This window comes from Mus pahari, chromosome 1 (genome assembly GCF_900095145.1).
Source record: "Mus pahari chromosome 1, PAHARI_EIJ_v1.1, whole genome shotgun sequence".
Taxonomy (NCBI): Eukaryota; Metazoa; Chordata; class Mammalia; order Rodentia; family Muridae; genus Mus; species Mus pahari.
The window spans coordinates 164,462,843-164,477,613 of NC_034590.1; the positions used below are offsets into that span (position 1 = coordinate 164,462,843).

Genomic DNA, 14,771 nt, shown 5'->3' on the forward strand with positions numbered 1-14,771 from the left:
CTGAAAGGTTAAATGACTTCTGCAAGGTCACAGAGATGATGATGAGGAGGATGGCCCCCGTTCTACTTGCCCCCTTCCACTTCCCGATGCCTAATTGACCGTTCCATCTTTGTTATTATAGGTATTTGTTCTTTTGGACATAGGCCCTCTTTAATTGCAAAGATCTCTAGAAAGAATCATCTTCAAGCTATTTCAATCACTGCAAAAACGTAGAATCTTTTAGAGAAGTCACTTTTAATGTGTGTGTCTGCACACGTCCATGCATGTGCAGGTGCACGTACGCAGACGTGTGCTTGTACATGTAGAGGCCAGAAGATAACCCCGAGTGTCGCTTCCAGAAATCTCCTTTGAAACAGATCTCTTTGACTTGACACTTACCAGTTAGATCAGGCAAGATGGCAAGTAATGGCTCACTTGGATCTGCACCTCCCTGCCACTGGAACTACAAGTGAGTACCACCACAGCTGCCATCTTTATACATGCTGGGGCCTAACAGAGAGCCTGTTATTATGGCCAGTCTCTCTAGCCAGTTTGCCTTTCCAGGCTAGAATTGCATGTGGGCCACCATACCCACCCAGCATGGTATATGGGTCCCAGGAGTATGAACTCCAGTCCTGAATAAATCTTTAAAATGTGAAATATTAATATCCAGGTGTATACCTTTAATCCCAGAACTCAGGAGGTAGAAATAGGAGAATCTCTGTGAATTTGAAGCCAGCATGATCTAAATAGCAAGTTCAAAGACAGCCAGGGCTACATAGACTCTGTCTCAAATGCCTCCCCTCAATAGGTAAGTATTAAATGATTTGGGAGACACTCCAGGACGTGGAGATGTGGGAAAGGCTCCATGTGATTCCCAGTTTGCCCAAGGCCATGTCTTGATTGCCTGGTAATTAGGAAAAAAACCCAACCTTCGCCATCAGGGCATCTTATTACAGAGGAATCCCATCTTGTCCTCAGATCTGTTATACAACAGCAAAGACAGAGGACCGCAGAGCCTCTGTGGCTTATGGTAAGGGAACCTCGTTTATCTGCCTTCAGTGGGTTTCTGGCTTCTCCACAGAGGCAGCATTTAAGTATTTAAACTTTAATGTGAGTGGCACAGACTGACAGTCGCGCTATGTCAGAGCTGCAAAGCCACTCTGGCCAGGCAGGAGAGTATGTCCATTCCTTGGAGCTCTGTGACCAAGCAAGGCCCTGCTTTATGTCTTTCATGTCCTGTACTTAAGAGCATGGACCCGGGGGCCAGAGGATGGACATGCCCTTCTGGATGGACATGCCCTTCTCGCCCTTTGATGAGCTCACAGGATTCTGGTGAACTCTGTAAGTGCTGGACATTGGGTAGAAGGCACTCAGAGCTTGGCTGAGCCAAGTCAGGAGGAAGGAAAGCAGATGTAATAACGATCATAGGAGCAGGTGACACCAAGTGAGCTTCCTTGTAGGGCAAAAACTAATTACCCTCTGCCCAGGTCTCTGCCCATAGCTGAGCGTATGTGTGGTGTGCTGTGCATGTCACAGGAGTAGCGAATGACCAGTAGAGGATGAAGAGACTCACTGCTGTCCTCGTTCCTGTCAGGCCCCTAACCCTCTGTTCCACAGGGTCCTCTTGACAGTCAGAGGCGAGGTTAAGACTGCCAGAGAGGAGGCGCTGGCTCAGCTCCATGCCAGGTGATTCATTTTCAAAGGCAAGCATACGCCCCGACGAACCTGAGCAGTGTGCCTAGGAAAGCTCTGTGGCTTGTGACTCAGGTGACAGAACAGGGGACAGAAGCCCGTGGTTACGAAGTCTGAGTACAAAGACCACAGGGCAAAGAGCAGGGAGGGGACTGGACGGAGACATTCTGTCACCATACAAGGAAAAGCCAGAGGTGGGGTGACGCCTCTGGCAGAAAGGGTAAGGGAGGAAAGAGAGGGTGAGGGAGGAAGAACGGGGTGAAAGAGTCCAGGAAAGCCCAAGTGGTCCACCACAGAGGTACAGCATCCATGGCAATGCAAGGTGGAGAGTCTCTGGGCAGCCTTTCCATCGCCTTCTCAGTAATTAACTGGGCCCTGTGTATGTAAAGGCATAATTACAGGCAAAACAGCTCCTTTGAAGTAAGAGGATAGAATGTCTAGGGGAAGAGGGATAAATAGAGAACAATCTCACTTTAATATGTAAACGAGGTTGATAGAAAAACAACACCAAACAAATAAATAAGCCCAGCAAACAGGCGGTCGGTCGGGAAAACAAGACGGTAGACTGAGCAGGCAGCCCACTACCTGGGCCAACCAGAGGGTCCTAGTTAGCTTCACTAGGCTTTCTGCTTTTCTTCCCCAGTTCACACACCTTCTCATCAGGGTGGCTGCATCCGCATCCCCTACCTGTTCTCTGCAGATATTCTCAGCAAGTTTCCAAAGAGGCCTGTTTACTTCTGGAATCAAAGCCCGAGAGAGAGGAGGGGTTCCAAAGGGCTTGAATGGTTCCTCCTGGGAAGCAAAGCTAATCAGGAATGGAGCTGAGCTTGTAACCCCGCATCCTGGATGCCTGTCCTGTGATATAACCCCTGAAGTACCACTCTTTCTGCAGTGGCCAAACTTTATTAGAGAATCTGTTAATTGGGGGGTGCGAGGGGGAGGAGGGAGAGAGCTAGCTCGAGAGAGAGCAAGGCGATGCTAATATGATTTAACACTTGATAGGCTCTGAAAAAAAAAATAAGGAAGGGACTTCAGGCTTTAGCCTGGCACATTCTTTGTTCACATACATGCTACCAAAATGAATATATGCAACTAAACTTCACGCAAGATGCTGGGGGCACAATTGCAAAAAGATTCCGTGGAACAAAAAGGCACTTCTCCTGCCTCCACTCTGTCTCTTGTGGTGCCATTGTCTGGTGCTGAGAACTCACATAATAACAAAAAACAATGCCCCGTCCATGGGGAGAAACTTGATTTGGCACCAGCAGTGGTGTTTTCCATGGGAGTGATGGTGGGGGCCATGGCTTACTGTGGGAATAGTGCAAATCAGCACTTTATGGTAGATTTTCTTCAAGCCATTGTTTATTTTGGCTTTGGTCAGATCCGTGGCCCAGCTTGAAGACTCCCAGTGGGTCTTCTAAAGCTCTCAGACCTATGAGAGATGGAACAGGGACAAATAAATAATTACAAAACTCCCTTCCCCTACCCCAGCACTCATGGGTGGGGTATGTCTGCCTCAGTGGGTGTGTACAAGCCTACATGTGGTTTGCAGAACTGTATATATGCGACCCATTCCATCATTAAAGAATTAAAGAGAAACTCTAGGTTCGCTGCTAGCTGGCGCACTGTCTCTCAATTACCTTCCATTTGGGGCACAGGAGATCAGAGCTGTTTCAAAAAGTATCAGTTTTTGCAAAATGGCATTAAAAAAAAAAAAAAGCTTGTTGGTTGTTGTGTCTTCAGGAGACTTTAGTCCCCAGATGTTTGTGGATATTTACACATGAACAGATCAGAGTCCGAGGGTTCTTAGAGAAATAAGGAAAAAAGTCAGTAATTGTACTGGCAATGGAATATAAGCATTGAGCTCACAGGAATATGAGCATTGAGCTCACAGATCTTCAGACGGTCCTGGCTTTACTCTGGCCAAAGGGTGCAGCGTTCAACCACCCAAAATCTGTCATAAGACGAAAAAGCAAGCAAAGAATATGTGGACAATTGCTATATTCTGATTCGAAATGTGAATGCAAAGTGCCAGATATTGCTTGTTCCTGTCATAGAAGCCGGTTAGTACATATTTAAGTCTTCCCCCTTCCTCCAAGTGTGTATATGTGCAGTACACATGCATTTATGATATAGACACACGCATGCTTGTTTTATGTGTGTGTGTGTGTGTGTGTGTGTGTGTGTGTGTGTGTGTTGTTGGTTTGTTTGTTTTGAGCATTTAAAGACAGGGTTTCTCTTGTGTAGCCCTAATGGTCCTGGAATTTGCTTTGTAGACCAGGCTGGCCTTAAACTCAGAGATCTGCTGCCTTTGCCTCCCAAGTGCTGGGACTAAAGTTGTGTGCCACCACTACTGGGCAACATGTGCATATGTGTGCCATGACACACTTGTGTGAGAGATTTTCCCCTTCCATTGTGTAGACTCCAAGGACTGAAGTTAGGTCATCAGGCTTGGCTGCAAGTGTCTTTAACTGCTGAGCCATGTCTCCTGAGCATATATCTTTTTAAAAGATTTATTTCATTTTATATATATGTGAATGTGTACTTGAATGTATATGTGTGCACCATATGTGTGCCAGTGCCTACGGAGGCAGTGTTGGCTCCCTTGGAACTGGAGTTACATGAGTTGTCTGATGTGGATGCTAAGCTGAACTTGGGCCCTCTGCAAAAACAGCTCTTAGCTGCTGGGCTCTCTCTCTAGCCACTAGCCTATATTTTTATGATTTTTTTATGTATTTGGGTGTTTTGCCTGCATGCATGTCTGTTTTTACACCACATGTGCCTAGTGTCTGCAGAGGTTAGAAAGGAGTGTCTGATCCCCTGGAACTTCAGTTACAGGTGGTTGTGAGCTAGGAATAGAAGCTGGGTCCTCTGGAAGAACGGCCAGTGCACTTAACCTCTGAGCCACCTCTTCCCTATTTACTTATGTTTAACCGTGTGCACGTACGTGTTCCTGGGATGAACCCAGGGCTTTGTGCATGCTGGGCAGGTAAGCTGCCCTACCACTGTGTTATACTCACAGCCTAGTTTATAATATTTTTGAAAGCACACAAAGGCCTTCTTGCAGGCTCTATGTGTGTGTGTGGGGGGGGTTATACACATGGGCTGTAAATGCTAAAGAGCATTTTGCAAAGTATTCTTTGTTAACAAAGTTTCCATTTTCAGTCTTTGTGACAGAAGTATAGGGAAGTGTCTCTGGGCTGGTGAGGACAGGACACAACTCCAGGGGGCAGCAGTCCCTGTATAAGTGACTCCCTTAGTGAACAAGTCCAGGTCTCCTTCTGAGGTCAGTCTGGGTAGATTCATTTTAGAACTGTTTTCCAGTGAAGTGCAGAAAAGTCTTGTTTACCTCATTCATTCTGACTTAGATTCAAGTTACATCAGCAAAGGGGACCTAGGTTCCAACTGAGAAAGATCTCACAAAGGGGCTGCCGCGCCAGCCCAGTGTGAGAACACTCGCCCAGCAGGCACAAAGCTTTGATCTTCAGGAACAAAACAAAACAAAAATTCTTCGTATGTTCCCAAGATGTTCTAGGTGTAGTTTTGGCTTCGTTCATGCAAGCGTCTTATCAGAGGTTTCAGGGATGTGGAAATTGTGGCCAGGAAGGGTTAGAGGATTTGATTTGTTCAGTCTGCATGAGTGGGCCAAGAACGCTAAGCCTTCTTTACCAGCCTATCCAGGTGTCTCCCACACTCTGGTCAGGCAGGCCTGGTGGCTCCCAGTGGCAGCAGTGAAACTGTTTGAGGGAGTAGGGATAAAGGCTCTGGGTGTGGGAGTGGGGAGTGAGGGAAGGAGGTAAGAAGAGGTTCCTAGGCCGCCACTTCTGTCTAGGGGGCACTCTGTCAAGTAAAAGGGCAGGCCGTTGTAGTGACGCCCTACTGTGAGCTTTGCACAGCTGGACTGAGTGTGTGGAAAGATGCTCACATCTCCTCCCCCTTCCTGGAAAATAACTTTGCATTTGAAGGGTTGCAAAGGAGTGGGTAAATCTGTAACCGGGACAGGGTAGCCTGGAGACTTCCTCTGCCTGTGTGAAGGTACACACAGGTGTGTGTGTGTGTGTGTGTGTGTGTGTGTGTGTTCGCGCGCGTGAGGGTTCATGTGTAAAATGTTTGTGTTGGGAGGAGTATCTAGTTACATGTGATGTTTCTATTCTTCCCGTCAGAATTGGGCTTTTATTGTTTGATTTTGAAATAAGGTCTTCTTAATATTTGGCTCAGGCCTTGAATTTGACTTTTTTTTTTTTTTTTAAAGGGCCTAGCAGCTATCTTTTATTGGGGACTTACTGTGTGCCAGGCATTGTGCTGAATTTTTCTGTAAAGAAAAATTGTTTTTATCCAGGTCCACCTAGAGACATCCGAATTTTTTTTTCCATTCGTATTAAAGCACAGTGCTGTCTACGCAGCTAGGATTTGCGGAGAGGCGGGGAAGGGTGCTGGGATAGGCAGGGGGCGGGCCCTGCCTCCCTAGCCGCCACCATTTATTTTGACCGGTCAGATGGCGACAGGCTCGCACTAGGACCCAGGCGCCACAGCGCCTCCGTCCGTCCTGTAGGTTCATTCAATCTCCCATACACACGGACCCACACAGTGAGAGCGACACACACTCACACTCACAACCGCACGCAGCGAGGCTCGGGAAGTCAGGCCGGCTCCTTGCCCCGGTGCCTCGGTGACTCCAGCAGGCCGGGTCTCCCAGGGGCCCTACAGCTCGGCCGGCCGCGCAGCCCCGGACCAAGAGCAGCTCGGCGGACCCCCGTGCCTCCATGGGCAAACGCGGGCGGCCGCGCAAGGAGGCGCGCTGCGAGGGCGCGGGGCTGGTCCCCGTCGCGCCCCCGGCCATGCCCCCGGCCGCGGCCGCGCCCCAACCCCCGGCGCAGCCGGAGGAGCCGGCGGGGGCCAAGCCCCGCTGCCCCTTCTCGGACATTTTCAACACCAGCGAGAACTCGATGGAGAAGCACATCAACACTTTTCTGCAGAACGTGCAGATTCTGCTCGAGGCAGCCAGCTACCTGGAGCAGATCGAGAAAGAAAACAAAAGTAAGTTTGGGGGCCCGACTGCTCGCCTGCGTCCAGCTCTTTCTTTCTTACCCCCTTGTGCGACCCTGTCGCTTGCTCGGCTCCCCGCCCCCCCCCCGCAACACACACACACACACACGTACCCTCGGCAGTAAAGCCGATGACACCGGAGAAAGGACACGCACGCACGCACAAAGCTGCTAAAGATGTAACAAAGACAGCGAAGGGGAGAGGGAGCCTGTCGGTGCCTTGGTCTGTCGGTCTCCAGCAGGCCCGGAGGACGGCCTGGCCGAGGAGTGGGGGAGTGTTGTTGTTTGCTGACAACTGGGCTGAGAGGCTGCGAGCTCGTCTCTCCGAGGTCGCCTTTCTTCCCTTTTTTTTTTTTCCTCCTTTTTCTTTCCGGAGCCTTCTCCGGCAGACAAGTGTTTTGGTTTGGTTTTTGGTTTGGGGGGTGTTTTTTATTTTTTTGTCGCTCGTTCCAGGGTTGGGTGGGGATTAGAAGCTGAAAGTTGGAAACCGTAAGCAGAGCTCAGGGCTTCCAGAAAGAAAACACAGACACACATTACAACAATAACAACCGCCACCACCGAACAGCTCTCCGCGCCGTGGACTCCGGCTCTTCTTCCTGCCTACTTCGTTTCTCCTTCCTTCCACAGCAGGACTGGCCTCAGGCCATCGTGTCCACAGACACAGTTCCCCTGTGCCTCCTTGGCTCTGGGATGCCACGGCCTCTGGTCCCCTCAAAGAAACAGGCCAGAAGAACCAGGCAGCGCCGGCAGCCCTCCCTGGACCTGCGGTCCTGCGCGCGCTGGGGTAGGGAGGGGTGACTTGGCGAGGGGAACGTGGCTAAAAGCAAACTTTAGGATTCCGCAGAAACAATAGTTGGGGGGAAAGGTGTGGGCTGTTGTGTCCATTTTCTTTATTTTCGGAGACGCACAGGGAGAGCAAGGCAAACGCCTTACTGGGTTCCGTCCACCCCCCCCCCCGCACTCCCCCCAGGTGGAGACCGATGCTAGGAACCCCACCCGGGCCTGGGCTTCCTCTCTGTATTTGTTTCATTTTTGTCCCTGCCCGTTGGAACCCCCAGCTCTCGCCAGGCATTCGACTCAGCAGCACCCTAACGGGGGCAAGCGTGTGCTGCGTCTCCAGCACCATCAGAATAATAGCTGTGAGAAGGAAGCCGGGGCCAAGGGGGAGAAAGACTCACAGAGAAGAGAAAAACGAGATGTGTAATTTGTCAGAACAAGTAGATCAATGAGAGAGAGACCCGATTGCAACGTGTCAGGTCTTGCAAAACCTCCCCCCCAACACACACACACACACACACACACAGACACACCAGCCCTCAAAACACAAAAACACCTTCCCCCACATACACCCGGGCCTTTAGGGTTAAAGTAACCGAGTATCGCCAGCGCAATTTGTGGGGACAGGGTAAGACCAAAACAAGGATTTCTGTCGGGAGGTCTGTGGTGCGATCTTTTCTTTCTCTTGTCGCCTCTTTGCTCCGAATGCCTGCCTGGCTTGCCAGAGGCACCTCGCCGTCAGGCTGTGTAGCCGAGTCGCTGAGCGATTATTCACCCGTGTGTGTGTGTGTGTGTGTGTGTGTGTGTGTGTGTGTGTGTGTGTTGCACGCGTCTGGAGAATAGTTTCTGAAAAGCCCAGCTAGTAGGGAGCTGGGTGAAGAGGTGGATTTGTTTGCTGTGTTTGCTTTTGTTGCAGGGGGGAGGGGCGCGATTTCTTTAGTCGTCCCCCTCCCGGATCCCCTGTCTCTGGAGTCTGTCCCGTGGCGCCGACTCCGACCGGGGGGGGGGGTTGCAACCAAAGAGGGCACCTTGGCAATATTCAGCGAACCTCATCCCCCACCCCACCCCCGCAACGAGGAATATTAAGGAGGTAGCCAGAGATTCCCCAGCCTCTCGTGTTCCCCCCCCACACACACACTTCATACCCGCAGACAATCGGAGACCTACCCCCCACACACACACCCCACCCCCGCGCCCTGGCCGCCTCCACCTCCTTGTTTACCCCGTGTCGGGGCTCCGGCGTGGCCACTAGTCACGTAAGCAGAGAGCCGGGCGCGCCCGGCTGGGCTGCCCCGCGCGGGGCGGGCCCGTGGTGGCCGAGCCAAGGTTCCAGAAGCCGGTGCAGTTAAGGGGCTTCCTCTCGGACCCTCTCCCTGGTTGTCCTCCCTGCAAGGCGGCCGGCCATGGAGAGGGGCTCGAGAGCCTCTGCACCCCAGTCAAAGTCAACTTCATGTGCGTAATCAGCCCCTCGGCCCGCAGCCCCCCTCCTCCGACCGGCTCCCCGCGGGAGTATTTTTAGCACTCTCGCGTCTTTTCGCCGCTGCTGTTTGGCTCGAAATGACGTGATGCCAACAGCCCCCAGATTTCCCCGAGAGCGTGGGGCGCTGCGCCGTGCCTGGCTCGGCTGCAGCGACTCGGCTGCAGGCCCTCGCTCCCTCCGCGACAGCTCACGCAGGCGAGGGTGACCCTCCCGCAAACTCCAGGAGACCACTCGTCGGACCCCCAGATTGTCCACCCTTGCTAACAGAAGCGGCTCACTCTGGCCACTTTATTCGCCCCCACGCTCCTCCTCCTCCGTGCGGACTGGGTTCCCCCCAGTACAGCAAACGCCGGGCCCTACATCTGCCTCGCTTTATTGGGGGCGCTTCTCCGCGCAGCGGGCGCTCGCCGTTGTTTTCTGCTCGCTGCACACAATGCCCGCGCGTCACGGCGGTCCGCGTGTGCACAGCAATAACGCGAGTCGGGGGGCGGGTCGTGCGTGCGCCGGGCTCGGGCACTGCGGGTCGCTCCGCGCGCGCGGGGCTTGTTTTGCTCCAGAACTCTGCTTTCCGAAACGCTTACATCATTCAGTTGTTGGGGGGGGGGTAGATCTGGGCGTTCCGATAGGATTCCAGCATTTCCCTGCCCCAGGCTTTTTGGAGGAAGTAAAAACCCTCCCCACCTATGCTTTGTAGTTATTATGATGGGGGTGGGTGTCCAGGGTTTTGTTGTTGTTGTTGTTATTGTTGTTGTGCGAGTCTTTTTTATTTTTTTTATTTTAGGTCACTACTGCAAAGGGTATGGCTGGCTGATTCAGGTGCACAACCTCCCCGCCTTCATTTCAGCGAGTTCCCCTGTAATCACTTGATCTCAGTTTCTCCGCCTCCTCCTCCTCCCCCTCCCAGCGCTAGACACATGGTTTCCACATGGAGACAAACTTCTTTCCTCCGACTGGACTTGACCTAGCTGTATCGTTCAGCCAATCGGCGGCATCCGCCCCTCGTGACGTCACGCGTTGCTGAGGCCGGAGGCTGGGGGGCGGAGCCAGGACGTGAGCCAGGAAATCACTAGGCGCTGTAGTGTAGCCAGCTGGTCCAGTCTTTTCTTAAAGGGGCTCTCTTCTCTTAGACAAGTGCCTGCCCTTTCGACTCCATTTCGGGTTCGCTGAGCTGTTTTTGAGATGCGTCGGTAGCGTCTGATCACGCGTTCACACGTTTGGTTTTCAGTGTTTTCAAAGTACTCAACTTGGCCGGAGCTTGGCTTATTTTCCACTGTAGCCAGAACTACTTTTTATTGCCTCTTTGAGGTTTCCGTACTGGGAGTGTTCACCAAGTTTTGGCCGCAGTGATGAATTATTTCCATTAGATGGGGTGATTTTTCTTGAGGGAGGAGTTCAAGTACTCAGTGTTGACCCTGTACTACATTCGAGGGAAGAAATTCCCTAGGGTAATATAGGTACAGTCTCCCCAAAATGTCACCTGGTGTGAATCTATGAATCTCAAAAGCTTCCAGAACTATTTATCACGTAGGCAGTGGCCCTGTTATCACAGATTTGGAAATAGCCTGTGACATCATCACCTATATGCGCGTCTTCGCGGTTAAGCGTGCGTGCGCGTTGCTCTTGCAGAAGGACCTGAGTTGCGTTCTCAGTACCCACACTGGGCATCTCACAGCCACTTGTAACTCAAGCTCCAAGGAGGTCCAAACCCTCTGACCTCCACGGGGCTTTCCACAGATGTACGCATAACATGCGCATATAAGTCCTAAAAACAAATAAGCCCCTCAAAGTGGAAAAAGTTAAGGTCTGGAGGGGAAAGAGGGCTTTCAGTGTTTGGGGCAGGTCTTTGGAGGTGGCATCAGACAGGGAAAGTGACTAGGTGGAAATAGAAGCCACTGCTTACTTTCTGGTGTTGGCTGCCTGGGTCGGAGGTAGGGTGTGTTCCTAGGGGAATGGGTAGGCCCCCAAACAGCTTCTTCCTGTTGGTGTAGGAAGCCGGTGCTGGAAGTTGCTGCTGTGTGGTGTCATTTGGCCCCACCCTGCCTTCCAGACTTAATCTCCTCTGCCTGGACATGAAACCTCAGCTCCAGTCCAGCAGGTCCACCAGCTATCAGGCTTCACAGTCATGCCCCTGTGTTTGGCTCAGTGGAGGACGCCCTCGTTCTCCTACTCCACAGGGTTTCTGTGTCCTACCCTTCTTGCATGACGTGGGCCGATCCCTGCCCTCCTCCTTGAAGCCTATGGGCTGCTTCAGCTCACTGGGTGTTAATTTGGGGGGTCAGATTAGTTGAGAGAGTGTGTGATGCTTGTCAGTCAGAAGGATCAGAGGTCCAAATTCCTACTGTTGTTTGGACACAAGTTCCTCAGGCTCTCTGAGGCTGCATTGTGTGAATATAAATGACACCACCTCCCTTACATCATCACAGAGCGACTGAATCACCGGTTTGAAATATTTCAGGCACCTGAAACACAGCGCATGCTCAATAAATGGTAACTTATGGGGCTGGAGAGACGGCTTGGCAGTTAAGGGTCTTGCTGCTCGTTCTGCCTCTGACACACACAGCAGGCAGGTCACAACTGCCTTGGCCCTAGCCCCTGGGGTTCGACACCTTCTTTTGACCTCCTTGAGCACCTATATGCGTTTAGTACATGCACACACTTATGCACACACACACACACACATATACATAATTGTTTAAAAGGAAATTCCCCTGAGCTCTCACAATCTTCTACTTGTTTCCCACGTGTTAGCTTTGTCTCTGTAGGGAGAATAACATCTTGTGTATGTATGAGTGTGGTATATGCAGACATTCAGTTATGTGGTGTGTGTGTGTGTGTGTGTGTGTGTGTGTGTGTACCCGTGGAGGCCAGGGGTATTTTTTAGACAGGCTCTTAATGAACTTGGAACTCAATGATTGGCTAGAATGACTGGCCAGTGAACTCCTGGGATTTGCCTGTCTCTGCCCTGCCCCCGGCCCTGGGGTCACTGATGGGCAATACCACACCTGGCTTGTACAGGGTGTGCTGGGGACCCACACTCAGGACCTCATGCTTGAGTGGCAGATGCTTTCCTCGCTGAGCCTTCGCTCCAGCCCGATTATTCAGGCTTTGCAGGACCAGAGCACCTACAGTGTTTTCATATGCATCATCTGGACAGTAGGTACTTGCTATATATAGATTTCTTAATGGGCTGCCTTTGCCATTTCTTGGCTATGGCATGTGATCAGGTTTGGAGATCAGAGACATAATCAAAGCTGGAAATGCTGAGTTCTGAGTGTTTGGGGGTCAGCAAGTCCAGGACCTGATAATGGGTCAGGTCGGCTGGCTAGCTGCATCTACATACTGTCAACAGTTGTGATCAGAAGAGTGAATCAGTCCTTGCTTAGAAAGTGAGCTCTGGAGTGACTTGTGCTGAGATGGAGGGCATTAATGTTCAAACAGATTACAGCTCTACACAGGAGGAATCTTTGGATGAACCCACTGACTTATAATAAGTGCGTCTACTCTGTGATCGACTTTTCCCTGCAAGCTCTGTGGGGTGAGTCACAGTGGGGTGGAGAGGTAGGGGGTTCATTTTTAGAAGAGATTGTAAAGATCATTGCTAAGTCAGGCCCCCAATTTTGTCCACGTTTTAAACTGTGTTTTTGGATTTGGTGCAGGTTTAAAACGTGGTAGATGCCAGAAGTAGACGAGAATGTCATTGTGGCTCTCAGAACTCCAGAGCTTTCAGGTACTGGGCACCCTGTGAAGGGCACCCAGGGGCTGAAGGCGAGACTTTAGGAAATTAAGGAAGTTGAATTGAGCTGTTGTTGCTATGGAGGTCGGGGAAGGAGATTTCATCAACTACAAAGTGAAGCAGCGGGTGCTCCCACGGGTGCTCCCGCGTGATTGGACTCTAACTCCAACGCTCTCCCATGGCTCACCCAGGAATGGGTCTTCCTTTGGAGATGGCAGAGCAAACATATAGAAGTGAAACTGGGAAACAGAGGGTGCCAGCATAGCCAGGCTGTGGCTTCCAGTCCTACTGCATACCACCAGTACTGACTACCAAGGGTTAACATGAGGACCAGCGGGGAGTTATCTTCTCCAGTCCACAACCACCCTATAGCGTGCACAATTTTATTACCTCTACTTTGCAGTAGGGGGTTGAGGAACTGAGGTGCAGGGATGCCAAAGATCATGTGGCTAGTAGGTGGTAGAGCTGTTTGCCACCTGGGCCTCCAGCTCCAGAGCCCATATACCTTCACCGTATACACGTGTACTCCTTTTACAGCTAAGGAATGAAGTCCAGGCGGGTTTGAAATGACTTGCTTAAGGTCACCTGGCAACATGAAACAGGGCTGGTATTTGGAACACCCTGTTGATTTTCCAAAGCCTTCCTGTACACACCTTATGTAGAAAAGTGGGCCTAAGTCAGAGTAGCCGACCAGAGAGGGTTGGTTCTCCCCCACCCCACCCCTCCCCGTTCTTAGTTATCCAACTCTCCTGGCCTTCACTCAAGTTCAGGGCTCCTAGGAAACACTCAGTACCCCCTCCTGTTGCCTTATCCCAAGTCTGTCCTGTGGGCATATTAGAGGACTTAGGACTGTCTCTATGGTACTGAGGCCAGCAGCAGGTTCATCAAATGCTGAGTCTTTTGCCAAAAAAAAAAAAAAAAAAAAAAGAGCCCGGTCCAATTGACCACCAAGATTACGATTTGCATCAGTCATTGTGGCTTGTACAGTTTTAGATCCCCCTGACTCTCCGCCCCACCCCTGCTCCTACCACCACTTTCTATAAATACAGTTGGATAAATATTGATTTAAACTGGGTTTCTGGAGGAGAAATACATGCTTTCCCTAGCTTGGTCTTCACTTAGATACCACCAGCATGTCAGGCCTGGCGCACCTAACCCCACACGGCCCTGGCTTCCAAGTGACCCGTTTTGGGGAGGTGAGTTGTGGTTTTGTGGCTTTTCGGTTTCTTTTTCTTTAAGGAAGAGAAGGGGGGGGGGAGAATCAAAAAGAGACAAGTGAGTAAGAAACAAGACATTCTACAGAACGAAGCAAGTGGCTTTCAGCACACAGGAACCCCGTTCTTTTTTGCCCTCTGTTTTCAGTTTGGTGTTTAAAGGAGGCAGGTGGTAAAAAGCAGTATCTTGACCACAGGGCACACCAGAAGCCACAAAGCATCCTTACTACAGAGCAATGAAGCAGAGGCCCAGAGAGGGACAGTGGCTTGCCCGCAGTGACACAGCAGAGGCAGAGTAAGGCCTTTCTGTGCCGTGTTCTCATCTGTGTGATAGGAGACTGGGTCATAGATAGAGCCCCAAATAGCTTTTGTCTTACAGGTCAGGTGCTCATAAGCTCAGCAGTTCTCAAGCCTGGTTTACTGAGCCCAGGGTGTGTCTGGTTATTGCAAAGGTCATTGCAACATTCTCCGTAGTCTTTCAAAATGAAGCTAACTTGACTTTGCTGTACTAAGAAAAATATTTTCTCTCACAGATGAGGGGTGGCGGGGAAGGAGACAGGAGCCGGTGACACTGGTGGCCGTTCTAAGCTTGAACAAGGACATTGGGTGGGGTTCTAGACTCAGAGTCTGGGGAAGGGAGAGGAGAGAGGAGAGGGAGGGAAACAGAGAGACAGAGAGAGGAAGGGAGAGCCTGGGATGGGGGTGGAGGGGGACCTACCCTCTGGATCTTTTCTAAACTTATGGCAGCAACTCCCTCTGACCTGATTGTCTCTGAGCGGCCTGGCCAGAGGTCCTAAAGCCCTCAAAGTCTGGCTTCATTTCCCTGGTTCAGACCAATGGGCACCTGC

The 14,771-nt window shown here is 51.2% G+C and overlaps 1 protein-coding gene across 1 annotated transcript in view; it reads left to right on the forward strand.

Moving 5' to 3' along the window:
• Window positions 1-6,219: 6,219 nt before the first annotated feature.
• The window catches only part of Mxi1 (MAX interactor 1, dimerization protein), a 63,110-nt gene continuing 54,558 nt past the window's right edge, over window positions 6,220-14,771 (forward strand). The window contains exon 1 of the mRNA XM_021217914.2: window positions 6,220-6,711. Coding sequence (XP_021073573.1) covers window positions 6,438-6,711 — 274 coding nt within the window. The 5' untranslated portion in view covers window positions 6,220-6,437. The remainder of the gene's footprint in view (window positions 6,712-14,771) is intronic.